We start from the raw sequence: 23,117 nt of genomic DNA, 5'->3' as shown, positions 1-23,117 counted from the left end.
TTGAATACACGCTAACGCACTTTCGAGAGAAACAAAACTTTTTCACCTTTTTTTTCTATGGTAATGTGTTTGTCAGTTCTTTTACGAACCTCATGTGGACCAGTTTAAGGTTGAGTCAGAGGTGGGACCACTTTATCTGCATGAAGAAACCTATGAACACAATCCTTCAATTGAGAGTGCACAAATATTTTGTGACAGTGAGCAGTTTTTAACTACTCATTCTATCCTTCAGTTGTTGTGCAGTTACAAGACATGGCGTAAGAGGTGTCTGAACATTTTGAGTGGCATACCATATGCCAACTCTGGCCTTAGAAATTTTTATGTCAGGTTTAACAGCAGCTTGTAATCCAAGTAAAACCTCAGGTAAGGTTTCACTCCACTTGATCGTGAGGGTTTATTGAGCTCCTTAAAAGTTTGTATAAATGTTCCACTATACTGTTCGATATAAGGTGGAATGATGTCTTTCAAATTCGATTTGTGCCTAGAAATTTTGTTAATTCTTTAAAAAAACTTCAGATTTATAGTGTCGAACTCGGTTGTTATTGCGGCAGGACACCCGAATTGAGGTATCCAACCATAGAACATTGGCTGGCATAATGATTCGGCAGTTATATCAGCTAAGGACATTCTTTCTAGCCATCTTGTGTATTTATCAGTAATGATGCAGAATTATATTTTTCCGTCTGATGGAAGCAAGAGACCTATCAAGTCGATGTGGATGTGAGCAAATCTTGCATCAGGCAAGATGAATGTACCTAGGAGTGTTTTTGTATGCTTATGCATCTTTGAACGTTTTACAGACTTTTTTGCATATAAGGTCAAACGCGACGTGATGTTATTAATTTTAGAGATGTTGCAACACCAGGATTTGCTAAATTATAGAAATGTTCGATTAGAGTCCTTCAGAATTTATTGGGCACGAATGGTCCGAGAGATCGAGTTGATATATCACTCGTGAGTTCTGGGGGTAATATCTCTTTTAGGGTGAGGGAAGATTTGTCGTTGGATACTGTGTAACGCTTCGTCATTCTCTGCTTCAAAATTTAGAGATTAACTCCAATGCGTGAGAGAGCATCGACGACCCTGTTGTTGGCACCACTAACATGGTGCACATCTGTACTAAACTGTGAAAAGAAATCTTGATGTTGCCACTGGCGTGGACTACACTTATCAAGATTTTGTTTGAAAATATAAATAAATGTCTTTTGGTCAGTATATATAATGAAATTTCTCTCTTCAAGTCTATGATGAAGGCATTTGACTAAAGTGTGCATGGCAAAATGTTTTCAATCATACGCAAACCATTATTTTTGATGACTTTTTTAAATTTTTACAAAAGTTAATGTGTAAGTTCCCAATCTGTGTTACTAAGTTTAATAAGAGAGCCCCGAATCATGGCTTTATCACTTGCATCAATCCAAAAGCTCAATTGTGTTCCAGGGACCATGCAACTGACTTAGAAGAGTGGAATTGGCACGAACAGCTATTTTCATTTAATTAATAAAATCATCGGGAAATTTTTAAAATGAACTCTGGTTGTTCACATATTTTTTTTAATGTTTATTTTCATAGTTACATTCAAAATAAATTAAACTTAATTTAAAACAATTAAGCTCTGATTAAAAATTTTATTAAATTAGGAAATTCTCATGAAGAAATTATTCTAATTGAGAGTTCATTGAGTATTGGCAGTTAGAACAAAAGCTAATAAAAAGTCCTATAAAAGTGAGAGGACTAAATATGTAATTAAAAAAAAATATTTAATAAAATAATTCCTTTAAAATACAATTTCTATTACATTTTAATTTGTAATTCATGCTGTTTAATTTGTAATTTTTAAAAAAAATGTTTTTGAAGCTTTATGTTACCAAAATTCAGTTTTTCCCCCCAAATGCCTATTTTGCTAATGCTTATGTTGATATCAATATAGATCTTGCAAAAAATTGACCAAGAAGGAGAGAGACTGAGAAGACCTGAAGCTTGTCCAACAGATATTTATCAACTGATGTTGCAGTGCTGGGCTCATAAGCCAGGTGATAGACCAACATTTTTAGCCCTTCAAGATTTCCTGTGTGAGGTACCTTACCTTTTATCTTGAATTCGTTCATTACACATTATTTGCCATAAATATTTTTATGAATAAAGAATGTATTTTGCAGTTACTTAGAATTAAACACTAGGAATCAACATAAAAATACAAAACATAGATAATTTTTTATAGTTTCACATCATCCTCTACTGCAGCAGTTCTCAATCTTTTTAGTTATGCAGACCACTCATTTTGTAAAAAAAAAAAAAAAGTTTCGAGGCCCACTGACTATTAAAAATACAATTTAAAATAAATATGCATAAGCAATTAAACCTCACAAACTCAATTTTTGGTTTTACAAATTTCTGGATAACTCGAAAAATTCATTCATATTTCCAATTTTTCAATGCTGATAAACTGTGATGTCGCAATTCTTTTTTCCCTCATTAGCTTGAATTTTATTTATTTTTGAAGATGCAAAAAAGAAAAAAAAATTTTTTTAGCTACCCCAGAAAAAGTTAGGAACGGCTTTAAATGAACGATGAAATGAAAAATTGAGAATAAAATCTTTAGTGATTCATCTCTTAATATGGCTAACAAGCGAAAACTTAATATGCTTACTATTTTGAAGTGAAGAATCAAATTCTCAATGAATGGGAAAAGGTTTGAACGAGAAAATATAAATTTCGAAAGAGATTTGGATTCCATATAGCACATTTTCAATAATCCTAAAAAATAAAGCAATTATCCTGAAGAAGTATGATGATAGTTTAGGTAAGAAGCTTAACACTAGTTTATTTCCAAAAATTGAGAAATGTCTAATGAAGTGAATTATACAATGTAGAATTCAAAAATACCACCTTTGATGGACTTTTAATTAAAGTGAAAGCTGATTCTTTTGAAAAAGATATAGGCTATTTAAATTTCAAAAGCTGTAAATGTTGCTTTGAATATTTAAAAAAAAGAAGAAGAAAAAAAACATAGCAGCATTGAATTTTTGAAGATGTTTGATGTAAACATTGATAAGAAAGTTTGCGCAGAATTTAGAAAATGCTGGAAAGATTGCGATGAAAAAGATGCGTTTAATGCTGATGAAACTGGACTATTTTTTTAAAAATGCTTTCCTGACAAAACCATGCATGTAAAAAGTTAAGTCATGAAGGAGCGATTAACCTTATTGCTTTGTGGTGGATTGAATGGAGAAGATAAAACCATTTATGTTAGGGAAATCTCTTTAAAACCAACTCAGAGAGAATTTGTAGAAAGTCAGCCAATTATGTCCTAGATCACATTCCAAGCTGTTGCCCATTTAGAAAGTGTAATTGTTAAAATATATTCTTCAACAACGAGGGAATCTCTTTCAGGGTTGCCACTCCAAAGGGAGAACATGGAAAATACAGGGAATTTCGATTTTTTTCTTCACAAACTGGGAAAATACAGGGAATTTCGTTTCTTATTTTTGTCTTTTAAAAAATGGTGACTACTCAAAGTGTAATCTATGGGATATTTAACCATGATATTTTAGCTGTACTAAACCATTTCATATTATTTAGTTGTGTTCAGCTGTTTTTTAAAACTAATAAATATAGTTAGCCCACTATAGCTCACACAAGAGCACAATAATTGTTGTTTCCTCTTAATATATTGTGTATAATATATACAGGAAAAACACAGGAAATTTTTTCCCCTCCAGATTTGAGTGGCAACCCTGTCTTCATAAATAATTTTTGTGTGAATAGACAGTGTTTGTATTAATAAAAATCAGATAACTTTATAAAAGGTATGTAAAAAAGCTTTTTTTCCCCCTTTATTCTACTTTTCATAATATAGGATTTTTGATTTTTTTTTTTCCCCTTTCAACTTTGAAATATCAAGGTTTGACTGTTTATATTTATGTAATCTGCACATATGTTAGTAATGTGCTACAGCCTCATCTCACTAGAACTATTAGAATTCAACTAGAAACTGGTGTTAGATTGCAAGATTTATCTTTTAATGTAATTAAGGTTCAAACATTATTTTAAAAGTGCCTTAAATTTTATGATCAATTATTACCAAAGTTATAGTTTAGAATGAGGTTAATTTCCTTAAAAGTATTTATTTATTTTGTTTTATTCATTTATTTTGCAAAATGGTCCTAAAATATATCTTTCTATATTATTTCATTTAATTTCTTGATTATGATTTAGTATTTTTAGTGTATGTCTTTTTAAAAATTCGATTTCTCTGTAACTGTTTGACTGATTTTGCTCAAATTTTGTATTTTGCTACGTAAAATTGCATTCTTTAAAATGACGCAGAACATTGTCTACCTTACAATTCAAAATTTTTTCTACCATTCTTAAATAAAATAATAAATATTTACTAAAAGTTATTTTTTGCATGGACTTATCTTTGCATAAACGAATTTTTTAACTGTGCGTAAAATTTTTTCGATTCACTCAAAAGGTTTTCGAGATGTAGTGAAATGCTCAAAAAGTAAAATGAACATTAAGGGGCCCAAACTTTGGAGAGCTCCACTGTTCAAACTATTCTGACCCTATTTCGCTGATTGCGGCTACCCCCTATATTTTGGTTGTCAGAAATCCCAGTCTGTTGAAAAAAATGCATGTTTATTCGAAGAAAATATGTTTTTGTCTGATCCTTTTTTTTTTTTTTGCACACTGTACCTCTGTATAGAGAATTAAATGTGGTGATGAGTTTCAAAAATGTTTGGTTCATTTTTCCCTTGTAACATTTATCAGTTGATATTGACTATTGATTGAGATTTTGGATGCTCAGTAATTCTTTGCTATCTCATTATGTGATTAATAAACCAATTTTTATGTTTGTGGGCATTTTAGTATGTTTCTTTTATTTTTAGGCACGTCCTGTGACCTTAACTAGTGTTCAAGTGTTTGAAGAACCTGAAAAACTTCAAATTCAGGCTGGTGACGTGATAGAAGTCATTGAAGGAAGGTTTGTTCATAATCAGCTATTCATTTTACAATGGTTTGATTTCAAACTTTTATTAATTAAAAGCTTTATTCAACTTTCATTTTAACCCATCAGAATGCAAGGCTGAAAATTGTCCTTGATTTCCTTTAAAAAAAAGGGGGGGTGTTCTTAAATGTCTTTAATAAACATTTCAATAATGTCCTGAAATTTTTGCGATTTTCCAATTTTTGTTAAAATCAACTGTAAGAAAAAAATGTTATTTATCTAAAAAAGAATTGAAGAAATTTCAAATTGAAAAAATATGTTATGCTACAGGCCATTAAAATAACAAAAGGAATGACAAAGTCTTCATAGCGTGACAAGTACGTACTTCCTTCCAGTATTAGAGACAATTACTTTTAATTTGATGACACTAAAGCATTCTATGTAGGAGAAATATATAAAAAGCTCTTATCTCTCTGCTTTCTCTCTTATCACTATATCATACTCTGTTTTACACTAGAGAATCCTCGTATTATGCTACGGCTTAAATATTTTCCATATTTACTCAATTTTCTCCCCCTTTTTGTAAACAGAAGAACCAAAACTGAAATTTTTGCATAATTTTTTTTTAAAAAAATTGGAGTTCTTTCAAAACGGTTTTTTTTTAATCACTTAAAAGCAAAAACTACTGAGACTATTACCAATTGTATACCTGATCGTAATCAATTATAATCGAATCCATATTGGTATCATACAAATTGCTGGCAATTTGGAGGTAATTTTGTCCTTATATTTTTTTATTTTGGACTTCCAGTCCAGGAATGTCCACAACATGATTTAATAATGCACTTATTAATTAAAACTTTATTCAACTTTTATTTTAATCCTGGAGAACATGCATGAGGTTTATATGGACTCCAAGCAATTTAAAATGGGAAATTATTATGAGCTAATGACCTTGACATGTCCTCCTTTCCATTAGTCATGTTTTTCAATTGTTGTCCTAAAGTTCTGAATGAAAATGGAGAAACATTTGAACTTTCGTGTAATGAATGATGATTGTCATACAGAGATGTAAAAATGAATAAAAAAAATTTGGAATATTTTTCCTTTTTATTACTCTGACTTTACTTTAGAAGCACTTATTCTGATACACCCTGTAGTCACATGGCAAAAAAAGTCTTTTAGTTTTGTCCATCTCTTCTTTACTCTTCCTAATGACACTTTATTTTTAATTACTCTCTCAATTCCATACAGAAATACTATTTGTTTTGTACTTACACATCCTTTTTTTTTCCCTTCTAAAAAGGTAGATAAATTTTGTTTTAATTCTATTTTTAAAAGGTTTGTAAAACAATAAAATCGTTTGAATTCATTTTCAAGTGAAGAAAACTGATCATATTTTGTAGATTTAAGTCTCTTAAAATTTCAGCGGTGATTGTGACACAAAGTGAAAAACCCTGAAAACTGTGTGTGCAAAAACTTAACAACACATCAATTCATATACTATTCAAATTTAATATAATTTTTGGGGCTACAATTTATAATGAAATTACCTACCAATAAAGAATATTGCACTTTTAGTAACTAATTTAAGATAAAACTTAGCTAAGTTCTTACGAGAATTGTAATATTGGGTTTTAAGAACGCAAAAATACAAATCGCTATATTTGGGTTTTAAAATCCCATGAATATGAATCGCGATATTGTATTTAAAAACGCAACAATACAAATCGGAATGTTGGATTTTTAAATCACGTAAATACAGATTGCAAAGACTTGCGACTTTTAAATCCCATAAGTGTGAAAAGTGTTAGTGTACTTTAATATGTACCGCAATGTACAGTTTTTGAATCGTGTAAATATGATTCACAATGAGTAACTTTTGAATCAAGTCAATACGAAAATTGATGTTTGATATTAAAATCACATGAATATGAGTTGCGATTTTAGAGAATTCCGGCATAGTTTTAAATATTAAAAACGATAAAAATCCGACAAACCACGAAAAAAAATCATCACAATTGCGAAATAGTAACATGTATGAAAGCGTCTCGTAAACAAAGAAACCCGAATGAAAACGTCCCGAAAAAACTTATAATCTTGAGATGGGCGAAGTTCCGCCAAAGAAATTTACATGCCCTACTTCTAGTTTCTGGACCTGGAGAGATGATACAAAAAACTCAGAATTCTGGGATATACCCCTGAATTTAATTTCCCCTGAAATTTATAAAAAAAGTTCTAATTTGCAATTTTTTTTTTCTTATACAGCCATCTTTGATTTTATGAAGACAAACGTTATCACTGTACTTTAAGTTGTTTTTTATTTTCAATAGGCAAGAGTTTTATTGGTGGAAAGGTCAAAATCAGCGCACTTTTGAAATTGGTTTATTTCCTCGTTTGGTTGCTGACCGACAAAAGCCAAGGACTGGTGATGATATCAGCAGGCCATTAAGAAACAGCTTTATCCACACTGGCCATGGAGATATTCATGGACAATCATGGGGAAATCCGGGTCATATTGATGAGTGAGTCTAAAAGCTTAGCTAAAATATTATTGTATTCGAAATACATTATTTACCTGTTTGTTACATTTTTTAGGATGTATTTACAAAATCCTATGGAGCCACCTGATTTGTTAGGACTTAAAGAAGACCCTCCTCCCGCACCAAAGTTAAGAGATAGAAATGCAAGTAAGTTTATCTTTTTCATACTTCAGTTTTTACCTTCTATAAAAACATTTAATTCTTTTTTATTTGTTTGCAAAACTATAGAATTTATACTATATTCTTATTGTCAATGAATAAAATCTGCAATTTAATTCACGATTTTAATCTTAGCAAACTCTAATCCCATTAATTTCCAATGAAGTACAAAAATAGCGTTTAAGGCAATTGATCCTTTTTTTTAGTCTATTTTAGAATCCAATTTCTTTTTTCTGGTTGAATCTTAATATTTTTTTTAAATCTTAATATGTGTTTAATTTAGCTATCTTAAAATAATCAAATTATTTTCTAGTTATAGCTATAATCTGGGTTTGAAATTGAATATCATGTATTAATAAAGTTAACCTGTACATATGCTTTCAGTTTGACATATTCTATGTTATTTTATCACTGTATAATATCAAATTCATTTTTATCCAACAACAAAATTCTAGATACATAGATTATTAGATTCTAATCTAATTGTCTATGTATCTAGATTATATTCTGTCACTTAAATGATATTTTAGCTTTTATATTCTGTCACTTAAATGATATTTTATAAAATTTAAAAAAAATCCTTTTCAGGACCAGTATCTACAAGCAGTGATGGTAGTTCTAAAAAAAGTGTAACAAAACAGTTTGGTTATAACAAATTAGAAAATGAACAAAATGGCGTTGGAAAATCTTTTGCCCCAAAATTTAAATCCAAAATAAAGAAAGAAGTCAAAGAAGGAATTCTAATAGATTTCACAAATGAAATATCAGTCAACACACCTCCTCCCTCCTCCCCATTCCTACTTCCTTCTCCCAGAATGACTCCGTCAATTCACACATCATCATCACTCATTGACTTGACTCTGCCAAATACCTTCTCTAACTTGTGCTGTGTTGATAGAAAGAGTTCTCCAGATTATGATACATCATCTACATACACCAATAATACTTTTACTCAAGATAGGTATTACAATGTGCCCCCATCCGACTCTGAGAGTTCTGTCGACAGGTATTATTCTGTACCACCGGATAATTCTGTCGCTTCTAATTATTACTCTCCTGTTGCTGAAACAAAGGGAAACTACATGCTCACGCCTTCTGTAACTAGCAATCACCTTACGCGGATGGGCAGTTGCCCCACCCTTCATGTGGAACAAAGTCATTCATATCGGAACCTTTACCAAACTCAAACTACTTCTTCATCTGGACTTTCATCAGCAGCTGCCTCTCCTTTTGATGATCTGTTCGAAGCATTTGGTGGACCCCAAATCCAAACCCAACCGCTCAGCAAGTTCCCGATCAGTAAGTCTCAGACGGCGACGACGTGTGATAGGACTCAAATGCTGGAGGAGTTGAAAAAAACACTTGGTAAAAAAGAAATGCAGACAAACTTTTCTAGCGAGAGTGGTAAAAAAACCGTTGTGAAAATCCCGCTGCTTCAGCCACCCCAGCAGCATGCAAAACGTAACAACAGGATCGTGACAACAGACTCTGGCATAAGCTTCCCTCGCGATGTTAGGTCACCCACGGCTGTACAGGCTGGTCCTCCCCCTGTCCCTGCTGTACCTCCAAATACAGCAGAAGTGAAACCCTTCCTCATAAACAACCCCGTGTCTTCCAAATGCAATCTTTCCAACAACAATACAATGTTTACTTTTATGCCTGGTTTGCCAAATCCTTCAACTAATGCTGACCTGCTGAAAAGTCAATTGACCTTGATGCAGGCACGCGTGTCGGGTGTCAGCCTCGATGAGTGTCACGCCGCTTATGTAGAGCATAAGGGGAACTTTAGTGAAGCCGTGAAAGCGCTTCAACTGATGCAACTATGTCGTCTAGGTATTGCATCCAAAAGCGATTGCGAGAAGGCATTGCAGTCGGTCGACTGGAATGTAGAACTCGCTGCTTCAGCTTTAGTGGATCAGTTACAATGTTCTTGAAACTGTGATGGCTTGCTGTGCTTAACTTTATCTATATGGTTGTGAAGACTTAATTCTTAAAAAAAAGAGGTTGTAAATCAAAACCGTAATATTGCACCTAAGTTTCATTTAACCGTTTTTGGTAATGGTTAAACATAATGCTATTCGCTAGACTTACCTTGAAAGTGTTCTTTGTTTTTAACATATTCTTTTACCAATTGTGTTCTAAACAGTATTTTAAAGGTACTAAACTTTTTTAATGTAAATATTCATATCTCATTATTGGTTTTTATAATTGATTTTAATCAGTTTATTTAAACCAATTCAACTTCTCTGTAATATTTTGTGGTGTAAACATATCAATAATCTAATTTTGTTAGTTATTCAAGTGAAAAAATAATTTCTAAAAAACAACTTGTTTCAAATTTGTACATTTTGTACCAAGTAGAATAAATTTTCCTGACACTGAAAGATTACTTGAAAAATAATAGAAATACATTACCCCTGGTTGTTAATCTTCGTATGAATTTACTAGCTTTCCTTTTGTTTGAAATATGTGGACGGCATGAGGCTGGCGAATTCTGAATATTAACAACTAATCGTGCATTTTACTATTTCAATATTATTTTAAAAAAGAAATTGCTTGTTAAGCTGAAAAAATATGTTCATGACAGACATAGTTTGTGACATTTTGGGACGGGATCAAGAATTTCCCATTTTACCTTGAGGATAATAATGGCAAAATAGCTACCTTTAAAGTAAAAGTTGAATATAAAATCTTTTAGAAAGTTTAAGCATAGCAAATAAGAAACTTTAGCCTCTTAAGTTAAATTTGAAAGAGACAACAATGTTATTATTTTGGGTACAATGGTTAGCATGCCCACATCTATTTTTCTTGTACCAAATGTTTGCAAAAAGTTGTAATTTTTGGTAATAATAGTCAAGGAAATAAATAATAATGAGTAATTATGTCAGATTTCCACAAAAGTTGTTTGCAGGTTCAAATTGAATATCAGTATCTATAGATTGAAGCCATAGTTTGAATATTAGTCGTAGGTTAACTACATGTTCTCAATAACAACAAAACACCAGCAAAATCAATAGATATTCATAACTCTTAGGAAAACAATGTATGAATCCCTATTCATAGCTGCCAACTCTTCTGGATTTTCCAGTAAACTAATGAAAATTTGCCTGTTTTTTGTAAATTTAAAAAAAAAAAATCCCTAAAGTTGAGTAAGTTTCCTAAAAAAAAAAATCCCTATTGAAATAGAATTTTTGCACAAATTATTGCTTGCTTGAATATGTAAGTATTACTGATATATAATAAAGCCATCCTAATTTATAAAAATCAGTTAAAAACTTTTTTGTTCTAAAATGTTCAGTTTATATACAATTCCCTTTTTAAATAAATTAAACAAAATTTTAACTATCTTTGATGAATAAATTGCTTTACTATTCAAAATTATGAGTAAACATAATACATAACGTCTCAAGTTACAACGTCAATCATAACTGGAAAATATTGCAGTTTTTCTTTTTTGATGACTGTAAAAAACCTTAAAATTCCTTATGTATAAAATATTTTGCAACAATTATTATAAAGTTTATATTATTTAAAAAATCTACTGGAATTTTTCCTATCCCTGTTTACAGCTATGCCTCTTTGATTTTTACTACTTTACTTTTTTAAACACCTTGGACAAAAGCAAGGTTTTTTAACAAAGCTGTTTCTTGTAGAATGTATGTGGTTTGCATTGCATAAATTTTATAGCAAAAACTCCTAATTAGTTATATAATTAATATCACATACGAGAATTATAAACATTGATATTGCTGAAATGCTTAGATTCGGTAAATTTAAAAATAAAGGGAGAATTCATTCCAACTGAAATTTGATTCATTTTATTCAATTAAGTCATTAAGATGGTGGCAACTTTAAAAAAAAAAAGGGAACTGTTAAAAAGATTAAATGTTTTGGATAATTAAAAACCAGCAATGAGATATAAATGGTTTTTGGTGCTTGAGGTATTGTTTGAACATTAAAGGTTGAATATTAACTATTTTTTCACTCCTTGTGAATTGGTGATATATATATATATATGTATATGTGAAAATTTATTTATTATCCACTCATTTATGTTATTTTGAAGTATAGTCCAGTTTTTATTTCTTTATGTTTTACTTTTTTGAAAGCTTTACAACATAAGTGCTCAGTACCAAAGATTCTCAGAGACAATTTTAAATAAAAACATTAAATGTTTAAGAGCCTCATTCAGCTTACATACTGTCTTCAAATAATACTCCATTTCTGAAAATATACTTTTGTTACATGGTACTGCAAGTACTGCTTTAGCCTAGTGTTTTGTAACAGGTATTTGAAAGTAACATGTTTTTATAACAGGTATGATTCTTAAAAAGATACAAAATGACTATTATAGAAAATACGAACCAGCCATCCCTAATGAACAGCAATCAACTAAAACGTTTACATTTTTACTGAATTTTTAAACTTTGCTAGAAATAGTCTAATAAATATGCAAAATTTGTTTTTGTATAAAATATATGTTCATGTAATATTTGAAAAATTGTTGCGTGCTATAAAATTTTATTATTTATATCTTATCACACTTGCATGTTATAACATAAGCACAGTATGCTAAAGTTAGATTTTTTTTTTAAGTTACCTAATTACTTAATTTTTATGTTTGGCTTAACAATGTGTAATGTTACATTTTACATACACAATTGTGAATTATGTGCTAACTAGCTATTCTAAAAAAATATATATTTTCACTGTTTGCATTTAACATTACTATTATGTAACAAAGGTTGAAATTGTTGAAAGTTGTAAAAGTTGAATTGCCTTTTTTTTAATGTCTTAAATATGACTTAAAAATATTTTTCAAAATTAATCTGCCATGAAGATAGTAAATTACAAGAGCAACTAATTTTCTATTTTGCAAATTCTGTTTGATTTATTGTTGAACAAAATAGTGTTCTGTGAATTATGTGTTAACTGGCTATTAAAAAAATATATATTTTCACTGTTTGCACTAAACATTGCTATTATGTATCAGTATCATAAAAGTTGAATTGCCTTTTTTTTCCATCTTTTATTTAATGTCTTAAACATGATTTAAAAATATTTCTAAAAATTTATCAGCCTTGAAGATAGTAAATTACGGAAGCAACTATTTTTGTATTATCAAATTCTGTCTGTTTTATTGCATAACAAAATAGAGAGTGTTCTATGATCAATTCTCTTAAATATATATTTTTAGAATCCTTTAAGAAGTAAAAAAAAGTGTATGTGAATTGCAAATTAAAACTCAAGGGAGGAAAAAAAACATTAACAAAATCTGATATGTAACTATTGAAGTGGGTTGAGAATAAAACCAGTTTGATTGCAAGACAAAGTTAGCAAAAATTGTTTTTTTTCTCTTTTTCTTCTCTTTTTTTAGGAAAAAGATTTTAAAAAAATCTCTTTTTTTATTTAAATTAGATTTTTTTATTTGCTTACATATACCAATCTAAATCATTTTAACTAAAATTATTATATAATTAATTATTACAAACTAATTACTGAAAAATTAAACTTATAGCCGTGTTTATTCCAGCTCAATACTCTTAATGAATTTTTAAAGACATAGAATCAAAAATGTGTCAGATATTTAATGAAAAATAAATTAGTTTAGATCAGGAAACACTAAATAGTACTAAAACATTAACACTAAAACATTTGTTCTAAATTCCGTCGTCATAATTTATGAAAACAAACTACGTGTATAATAAGTTCTAAAAGTATTTTTGTTCAAATGAACATAAAACTGAAATGTTATATTTGAAATATGTTAATTAAATAGCAAATTATTTTGCATACAGCTAATGAAAAGTTATACTAAAAAAAATTCACTTTAATCCATAGTTATTATTCAGTTTATTTTAAACATCAAATAATAATTTACAGGTATTTCCCTCCTCTCTAGTGATTGCACAACATTTTTATTACTTCCACCTTAAATTTGACCTTTCAACCCTTCATGTGATTACCTTATATATGTTATGTATATGAAATATTTAAATTCAGCTCTTCCTGCTCTTTATATTATCATAGCAACTATTCACATATTTAATGACTTTTTTAATTACAGATGAATCTTAATTAACTGTTAGATGCTCAATTCTGTTCCACCCTTTTAAGGGCAAAGGAGCAAAAATTGTCCCTCTTATTTTTGACGGTAACATGAATTACTGAAATTTTAATAGTTTTAACTCTTTTAAAAGACAAGTTTTTTTATCAACCACGTTTTATCGAAAGCAAATTTTTGCATTGTGGTTATGCTTACTGTGACTTAAATTCTTTTGACTTTTATTAATAAAAATTAACTGCTGTGCCAAGAGTTCAAAAAGTGTGAAGTTGTGTGAAATTCTTTCTTCCACAATAAATTACGCTGTTTTTTATCAACCACATTTTATTTTGAAAGCTGTAAAGAAGCAAATTTCATTGTGGGTATGCATACAATGACTTAAATTCTCTTGACTTTTCCTAATAAAAATTGTCTGCTGTGCAAAGAGTTCAAAACGTGTGAAGTTGCCCTCTTTCACACTAAAAGTTAAATAACATTCGAAAAAACTTTTCTGTGTTTTAGAATGTCTACTGTAAATACAGGCCATGAAAAATACTTTAAATGAACTTAAATTTTGACTCCCAATTTTCAAGAGCTCTTAGTATTTGCAAACCATTTTAAATTTGTTAGAACTGTTTTAATCTAAAACAAAAATATATTTGTATTTTAAAATTATGCATTAATTCATATGTCCACTGTCTTCAGTGTTTTTAAAATTAAATTTACAAGAGACACGCAACTATTCTTGCCATTTTAGCACAAACATGCTACAGAAATGGTCTCTTTTTTTTTTTAAGTAACAGTAATTTTTTTGAAGTGTTGAAATTTTGGGAAAATCGAAAATGTGAACTCAAATCAAAGCAATTAATTTTCTTTAATGGGCAAGTCTGATTTATGTTTGCTTATTAATTTATTTTAAATTTTCTAAAAACTGATTTGTAATTTAGTCTAATTACTCTTTTGCTAATTTCTGAATGAGTGAGCATAATTTTTTGTTAATTCTTTAATTGAAAAGTTTCATATAAGATTTTAAAAAATATGTTCAACTTTGAACAACAGCTTATTTTAATTAGTGCAAAAAGAGAGCACAGTCTTCTTTAAAGTGAAAAAACCTAATCTGGATTGCATTCGATTATAAATAATTGTCTGCAAACTGTTAAATTCTCTTCCTAAAATTTTTTATTTTAAATTAAAAAATTGAAGTTTTTATTAAGTAAATAAAGTCATATTGATGTTGAATATCTTTTAGTGGATAACTTTAAAATGTGAATTACAATGTGGGTACCAGATTGTTAAAATAATGATTAAATATCCTCAAAATATTTTTATTTAAATTTTAACTGAAATTATCTAACAGTTAACCTTTAAGAAGATTGGCTGGAGTAACATAAGAGCATGGTGGTGCACTTTGTTTTAATGCCTCACTATAATTCTTTTGAGATATTTCTGTTTAATACAATGTTTATTAATTTTATATAACTTATAAAAAATACATTGGAAGAAAAATAAATTTAATTAAGATAAATATGATAAAAATACAGAGAAAAATGTGATTGATATTTCAATTTTGACTTTTAATTAAATTGAACAATTGACAATTTATTATATATTATTAAATAAACTGTGGCAATTTAAACTTTGAACGTGCTCTTCTGCATTGCTTCCAGTTTCACTAATTCATCCTTTATATATTATATTACGATTTTTAAATAAATCCAAAAATATGGGCATTAACAAAAACAATTTCGGATAGATCACCGACATTTTTTTAAACGATCATTGCAAGTGTCACAAATGTGCTTGGTTATTTTTATGTGATTGCGTACAAAATGTAAGCATCCTATGCAATTTATGGTCGTGTAGTTATTTTTCTTTCATCCTTTTCATGTGACTTTCAACTTCTGAATAGACTTCAAAAAGAGGGTTAATAAAATGCTGGTGTGAATCACGTGATTATTATGGAAATGGCAGCTGTCTTTTCATTGACTGGCGTACACAGTACGCTCCCCTTGTTTTTGAAAATTAACAGTGAATTTTTGATAAACATTTGCATGTTTATCTGTATAGACTTGAATTTATATTTCATATGCATTTAAAACTTGTACAAATATACATCTTTCATCGAAATTCTTCCTTATCTCTCTTTTTACTATTGTCAGTCGAAAATTGTGATAAAATTGATCTGAATGAACCAAATAAATGTAATTTAATTTATGAATTGTTTGTTATTAATGAATTTTTGAATACTTAATCACTTTTCTCCATTTGTAGATTTAACCATAGAAATTGTATATTTTTTTACATAATTTAGCAGTGGTACTTATTTACGTCACACTAGAGTTTGACCAATGGGCTATTAGTGGCGATTAGGAAACATCCCCGTGAACGATCCCGGAGGCATTTCATTACAGACATGTTTTTTTTGCAAAAAGTACTACCTTTTTCTTACAGATGTATAAAAAACGGCCTTAAATTTTCCCATTGTTCATTATTTGCATTAATGAATGTTTATCAAAAATAATAAATATGATTTTTGAGATGTCAATTTAAAAGTGCTGTTATTTATTACAACCTAATAACTAATGTAATTTCACTAAGTGAAACTTAATGGTATGGCATTACATTTAAACTTTAAAAATATGAAAATCAATTAAAATCTGAAATAGTCTTAAAATAAAATGTTGGTAAATTCTTACATAGATGATTTCTCTTTTTGAAAAAAATCCTTTAATTTAAATCAATGATTTTTCTAAAAGAAAAAAATCAGTTTTATTTACAATTGAAATCCAATTTATCTGAAATCTTAACTTTTTAAATGTGACCTTAACAGAAAAAGGATTTAATATTGCAGACAACATACTAATACTGTATGAGGAACAATTTTGTATTTGTGTAATGTTATTTGGAGCTAATAGCAATTTAAAAAAACTATTGTATATTAATAACAGTTAAAAAAGTTATTAAAGACCATTTTCCCCAAACTTTTAATTGCAGCCTGTATAACAGCTTTTTCATTCTCACATGGTTAGATAGTGGATTTTAATGCACTATTTGTACTATACGAGGGTTGCTTTTTAAGTAAGGACCGTTTTGCTGTGTTCATTAATAAGGGTCCCAGCATTCCTCAAAGATGCCAACTGCTCCGGACACGCCAAAATATTTTTTTAAAAAGACGGTAAATAACTACAAAGTAAATATTTGACTATTTTTGCTTGCTTTTTAAAAGGTATAGCATGACTAAAGTACTGTAAAGGGGTGAATTATATTAGCCTACGAATTATTTAGAAATAGTGGTGGATAAAAATCTACTTAATTGAATTTATTAAACCAAGGATCACAACTGATAAACTACCACTTTAAAATATATATTTGCTGTCCGGAGCAAGTAGGCATCTCTGCATTCTTTTGGAACAATTGTGCGGTCAGCTCTGTGTCTTTAAAATGTTCAAATTTAACAAATCGCCCGCCACATACGAAATACTGTCAGTGATGTGTTTTTAGTCAGCAAAAAACCTGTCTGCTGCATGCATTCGTTGACAGATTTGTGAAGTAGCAAAATTCCCTGCCATGCTGACAGGAAATTTTACTACTCTATGACAATGACTCTCTCTGCAGCTCAGATCCCAGCTTTATTGAACTCTTTTGGTTGGGAAGTTTTGGTCCACCCCTTCCTACAGCCAGGGCCAGATTACCCATTAGGCCAGACTAGGCCATGGCCTGGGGCCCCAAGTGATTAGGGGCCCCTTAAAATGGATTTTTTGAAAATAAATTAAGAAAAACAATTTTTCAAAATTTTATGATTATTTTTTAGTTCTAATTTAATAAAATAAAATTTAATTTTAAATATGCTTTCTTAAATTAAAAGATATATAAATACTTTTATATTTGAATAAATAAAAAATTTAATCTAAGAGCCCCAAAGAATGGCCTAGGGCCCTGCGTACGCTTAATCCGCCCCTGCCTACAGCACAAAGACCTTGCCCCAAGTGATTTTCATCTTTCCCATAATTTCAAACATCATTTTGGTTGCAATCGCTGCAATGATGACAAATAAGTGAAAACTGTTACCTTTTGGTTAACGGAGTAGGAGGCAAATTTGTATGAAGAGGGTATTCTAAATCAAGTTGTAAGGTATGATAAGTGTTTAAACAAACCCGACAACTATGCCGAAAAAAAGATAAACGTATGCAGAATCTGAAAATAAATTTGCTTCTTGAAAATTTTCTTTCATTTGGTTTTTATTTTCATACCACCTTTATTTTAAAAAAAAGAACACTCCTAAAATCAGACGAATTAAAAATTCACCTTAATATTATCTTAATTGAATGCTATCAAAAAATTAAAATACTAAATTTTTTACTAAAATTTTTAGATTTTCTTTTCTTCTTACAGTCGCTTTGAACATCAATTAGTGAATGATGACACCCTTTTCATACATTCTGAATTACAAAAATTAATTGCTATTAAAAAAAAAAATCTGCTTGGTGATAAAAAATTTTTATAACCTTTTCAGATCTTCCCTTTTCATGCCAACAATGAAAGCAACAAAAATTTCTAACACACTGATAAATAATTAAAAAAAAGAAAAGAAAAAAAAATTCATAAAAAAAATTAAAATTCAATTAATTTTATTAATAATTTAATTTTTATAAGAAACCTTAGACTAATTAGCCTGTAAATAGTTAAAAAGAATTAGAAATTAAGTAAAATAAAGTTTTTTCTATATGGTTAAATATTTAAACCATAATTCTAGTGTGTACACAGTACAATTAATCTGTTAATTATTACAATCTGTGCTACAAAATGTCCGTAATTTACAAATGTTATCTCTGTTTTAAAATTCAGTTCTCTATTTTAAATTTTACTCTAAAAATTTTTAAAAAAAAGTGCAATTATTATTATTCTGGATTCTACAAATTATAATTATTTAAGGATTTACACTAGATCCACATTTTACTACAAGTAATTTATAATAGAATCGTAAGTTATTATTTTGTAAATTTTAATAGATTTGTTTTTCAGTATAAATTAAAATGAACCAGACAAGCAAAATATATGAATGACCATTTACAAGAGCTTAGAAACTTAAATCATTATCAATAATTTAATCACTTAATGATGTATTTTAGACATAAAACATTTTTTTTTTTTTTATAAATTTAAAGGAGTAACCAACTATTCCAAAAATCCAGATTATAATATGTGTTTTTAATAAGGCATTACAAAAATATATAAAAAGTTTTTAAGTCACTGCATCATTTTTGTTTTGAAATACTTATTTTAATATAAAATATAGCGACAGCTAAAATAAAATATTTTAAACGGTTTAAAAAAATTTATAGAAATATTTTTTTTCTCAAAAATGGACTATAAAAAATAAATTTAGAATCCATCCTTGATGCATGAGGCATTTTAGATTATGTTACTATTATATAGCTATAACACCAGTTTGCATGGATTGGAAATATATCTATTATCTCTTGTAACTCATATGATAATCCCTATACAGTATAAGTTTGACTATTCAGGACACTTGAGCAACGAAAATCTTATTTTTTTTTAAAATTTGCACATTAATGAAAACAAAAAACTATAGCAATCAAAGCTAATAAAAAATAATAATGATAAAAAATTATAAAAAATAAAAAAAGTGAAAAGAACTGCAAAAATATAAAGATTTTACATAATTAGTAAACATACTATCTAGTTTTATTATTTAACTCTACAATTCTTGGTGTAACATAATTTAGGAGAGTGTAATCAAGTCAATCAGTTTTTAGGCACATAATGTATGTTTCAGACATACATAACACAGTGACTTAACACATATATAATATGTTTATTTCAGTCTTTTTCATAAACTATAATACAAGATCAACAAAATATAAACTAACAAATTTACATATATTTAAGTATATAATTTAAATGAGACTAAACATCAACAAATGATTGATACATTAGTAAGGTATCTGGTTCTGATAGTATTGTATCATATCATAGGTCCTGGTGCGGAAATTCAAACAAGAGTCTCTGATTATTTTTAGCATGAAGGCTGCTGCCTCCTTCTCACTGGCATTCGGGGCAAAACGAGCTCGAAGCTGTTTCACAGTCTGGCCCCTGAAGCAGGGCAATCCAGTATCTAACATCAACGTTACCAAAGATATGACAGCTTCTCTGTAAGGCCTGCAACCAAAACAAGCGAGTTTTACAATGCAAATGTGTTTCACAATCAAATGAGTTTTACAGTGAGCTGGAAAAAAAATATCACCTAGCATAACTTTTGTTGAAAGGATTGGATTTCAACAAACTAAGTGCCAATCTTTATAGTTCAAAGATGTTATTTTAAATATGCTGCTAAATAATTGCTTCGAATAATTCAAATATGGATTCAAACATGAAAATATACTTTTTCCGAATAACCATTTTTTTCAATGGGTTTAGATCTTTGGCTATCAAAATATGGATGCAGCTCCAATTTGAAAAATATGTCCCGATAATTTAGTCAGGGTGTCCAATGTTGACCAGTGACCACAATCACAAAATTGTGAAACCTTAACCACATGCTGACCTAGAACGGTCTGTTACAGAAATGCTTTAATTCAGTCATGAGCGCAGTCAAAAGTTTGAGACTTTTAATGTTATTTCATTTTTTTAGTATTTAGTGTCATTTCCGAAAGTTTTTAAATTAATCGAGAAGTTTTTTTTTCTTCTAGTTTTTCAAACATATTAAGGGAGCCATCTTCCACAGAGGTAGAGATAATAAGACTTCTTAAAATAGAAATAGTTGCATCTGTATAAGAAAGCAGCGATGATTCATTTATCACTTCATTTTCAATGTCTCTTTCTTCATTTTCATTTATAATATACTCGTAAATTTCATCTACATCTCTTAAATGAGTTAAAATGTTTTTATCACAGTTGATGATATCCTCTAACCTAACATCCTCCTTAATTCTATTGCAACGAAACTTATTTCCTCTAACAGAAAATCGTTTTGTTGAAATAAAAAATGAAAAAAATCTTTGTACAAATTAAAAATCTTTAAAAGTACAGTCACTCTTATAAAGAGATTTTTCTATTATGAAACAGCCCAGACAATAACATATCTCTAAATAGAAACCGTCTTGTGCCGTTAGGCTCAACTGCATATGTTTAAAAAGAATTATAAAAAAAAATGTCAAACAACTTCAATAAAGTATTTTCAACATACCTGACAGCTAGAAAAGCTTGCACACACAATTCCATAAACCATCGAAATGGTTGTGCCTCCATTTTTCCACCCATAATCATGACCATTTCATCTGTCAATTTTATGTCAGGTTCAAATCCAAGATTTCCACCAGGAGAACTTTCAAACATAAATCCAAAGTCTAAAATAAAATTATTACCTTTTAAATCACACATCTTTAACATAAATATATATAGTCACTTATGGTAAAGAGTTTTGAATAACTTTTAATATATTAGATTTCGATGAAAATTTCCATAGTTAAGAATCATGGAAGTTTTCATAAAAGTATGCCACATTAAAACAAATGAAACTAACCGATATGAATGATGTGACCATCAGTGTCGACCATGATGTTGCCATTATGCCTATCTTTAATTTGTAAAAGAAATCCAATAACGCTATAGGCTGCCATACTCTTTACAAAATTTCTACGAGCCTGGAAAAAAAAGAAAATAAATGCTTTAAAAAATCATTTGCAATATTATTCAGTGATTTCATTATATTTATTTAGGCGATTCTACTAGACTTTGGAAACTACAGGTTCTTAGGAAACAAGACTTCGGAATTTCTAGATCTTTTTAATAAAAGTGGATTCCCATTAAAATACTAATAAAAACCATTTAAAACATTTAAAATTTTCAAAAACTACAAGGTATATAGATGTGAAATAATATAAATTTGTATTTCAAGTATTGTTAAAGAGAAGTAAAGACAGGAAGGGCAAGTTAGTCAACAAGGAAAGAGTTATATTTCAAATTAAAGTTTTTAATCAGAACTGATCAAATACTTACACTAAGTAATAGCAGGACAATATTTTGATACTTAGAATTATTTTAATTTTCTCCTTATGCTATTAAAGCAGGAAAAAAAAATTTTTCACCTGAAATTTATTTTAATTCAGCCAACATAAATCAGTTTGTGTGGTATTTTTTATTTGAGAATTATACAATGATTTCTGACATATTTGACTAACTCATAAGCAGAATCACTTATTATTTAAGTCAAATTGCTGATGTTGCTTATGCTACAGAGATAGAAATATGACCATAGACTCAATTCATATGGTGTGGCTATTTGATAAAAGCTTAAATTACTTTACAGAGATAAGACTAAAAAATATCAAGGTCGGAAGAAGTGAAACTCACAAAAATTTAGTTTAAAACAAGTTTTTCTGCTTTGGGATTTATAAATACAGCAGAAAAAGGGAATAAAATGAGAGATAACTAGTTTTGGGGTGAATGAGTGCCCAACATGTTAACCTGAAGATTTTTAAAAATTGTTTTCTTTTTAATTTAATAGTCAGGATTTAACACTAGACATTTTCACCTTCTTTCGATTAAAATGCAATTATTTCAATATTAATTAAAATATTTAAGAAATTATCATTAAATAAAATTAGAGTGATTACTATTGATCCAAATATTTAACAAACTACAGTTAAACCCCGCTATAGTGAACCGTCTGCGGACTCAGTAATGTGTCCACTATAACCGATGGTTCACTATATCCAAATTTTTTGAAGAATATTTTTTGCATGAGACAGTTGAATGATTGAAAATTGGCTTTGTAATTTTGCATAAGTTATTTAAAAAATTATTAACTAATTAACAGATAATAAAGAAAAAATTGATGGAAAAAGTAATTACGTCGCTAAATAGTATTAGTTTTATTTTCACTTTTTATGAAAAAAATTTGTGATTTTTGATTGAACACAATTTGATTTTAAATTGAGTTCATCAATTTTCTTATCGACTATGTGCAAAGAATGCAAGATTTTTACATTTTGAACAAGATTTCGAGCCATCTTGACAAAGCATCTTCTACGTTTTCTCTTTCAGCTAGACGCAGTTTTTTCGATGAAACCATGTTTTTGTCGTATGCCGCAAGAATTGCACTTCGATTTTTCCAAATGTTTGAAACTGTAGATTTTGACAAGGAAAATTCCTTACACAGTGTCGATTGATTGGTTCCATCATCAATACGCTTTACAATTTTAACTTTGTCGTCTATCGAAAACGCTTTTCTCTTTAGAGAATTTGCCATTTTCACTGCTTTTGAAATAAAAATTTTGTCTCAAATAGATAATGTAAGAATATGAAGAGAGCATCTGTAGAATGAGTTAAATTGTTCCCCTTCTTGATTGTCAAGGGGTGATTTGTAAAGAATATGGTTTGAACAGATAAGAAAATT

At 29.1% G+C, this 23,117-nt stretch overlaps 2 protein-coding genes across 5 annotated transcripts in view; one reads left to right on the top strand and one right to left on the bottom strand.

Annotated features, from left to right (window-relative positions):
- LOC107439233 (activated Cdc42 kinase) overlaps window positions 1–11,180 on the top strand; it is a 31,458-nt gene extending 20,278 nt beyond the window's left edge. For all 3 annotated transcript variants that reach the window (XM_043043524.2, XM_043043523.2, XM_043043525.2), the window contains exons 8-12: window positions 1,931–2,077; window positions 4,893–4,987; window positions 7,285–7,476; window positions 7,550–7,641; window positions 8,242–11,180. In XM_043043524.2, coding sequence (XP_042899458.1) covers window positions 1,931–2,077; window positions 4,893–4,987; window positions 7,285–7,476; window positions 7,550–7,641; window positions 8,242–9,587 — 1,872 coding nt within the window. In that variant the 3' untranslated portion in view covers window positions 9,588–11,180. The remainder of the gene's footprint in view (window positions 1–1,930; window positions 2,078–4,892; window positions 4,988–7,284; window positions 7,477–7,549; window positions 7,642–8,241) is intronic.
- Window positions 11,181–19,515: 8,335 nt separating this feature from the next.
- The window catches only part of LOC107439252 (phosphatidylinositol 4-kinase III alpha), a 67,998-nt gene continuing 64,396 nt past the window's right edge, over window positions 19,516–23,117 (bottom strand). For both annotated transcript variants that reach the window (XM_016051775.3, XM_043043516.2), the window contains 3 exons: window positions 21,243–21,363; window positions 20,907–21,066; window positions 19,516–19,879 (listed from right to left, as the gene is read on the bottom strand). In XM_016051775.3, coding sequence (XP_015907261.2) covers window positions 19,654–19,879; window positions 20,907–21,066; window positions 21,243–21,363 — 507 coding nt within the window. In that variant the 3' untranslated portion in view covers window positions 19,516–19,653. The remainder of the gene's footprint in view (window positions 19,880–20,906; window positions 21,067–21,242; window positions 21,364–23,117) is intronic.

This window comes from Parasteatoda tepidariorum, chromosome 6 (genome assembly GCF_043381705.1).
Source record: "Parasteatoda tepidariorum isolate YZ-2023 chromosome 6, CAS_Ptep_4.0, whole genome shotgun sequence".
NCBI lineage: Eukaryota > Metazoa > Arthropoda > Arachnida > Araneae > Theridiidae > Parasteatoda > Parasteatoda tepidariorum.
The sequence above is the reverse complement of the archived record's forward strand: the minus strand, read 5'-3'. Positions and strand labels throughout refer to the sequence as shown.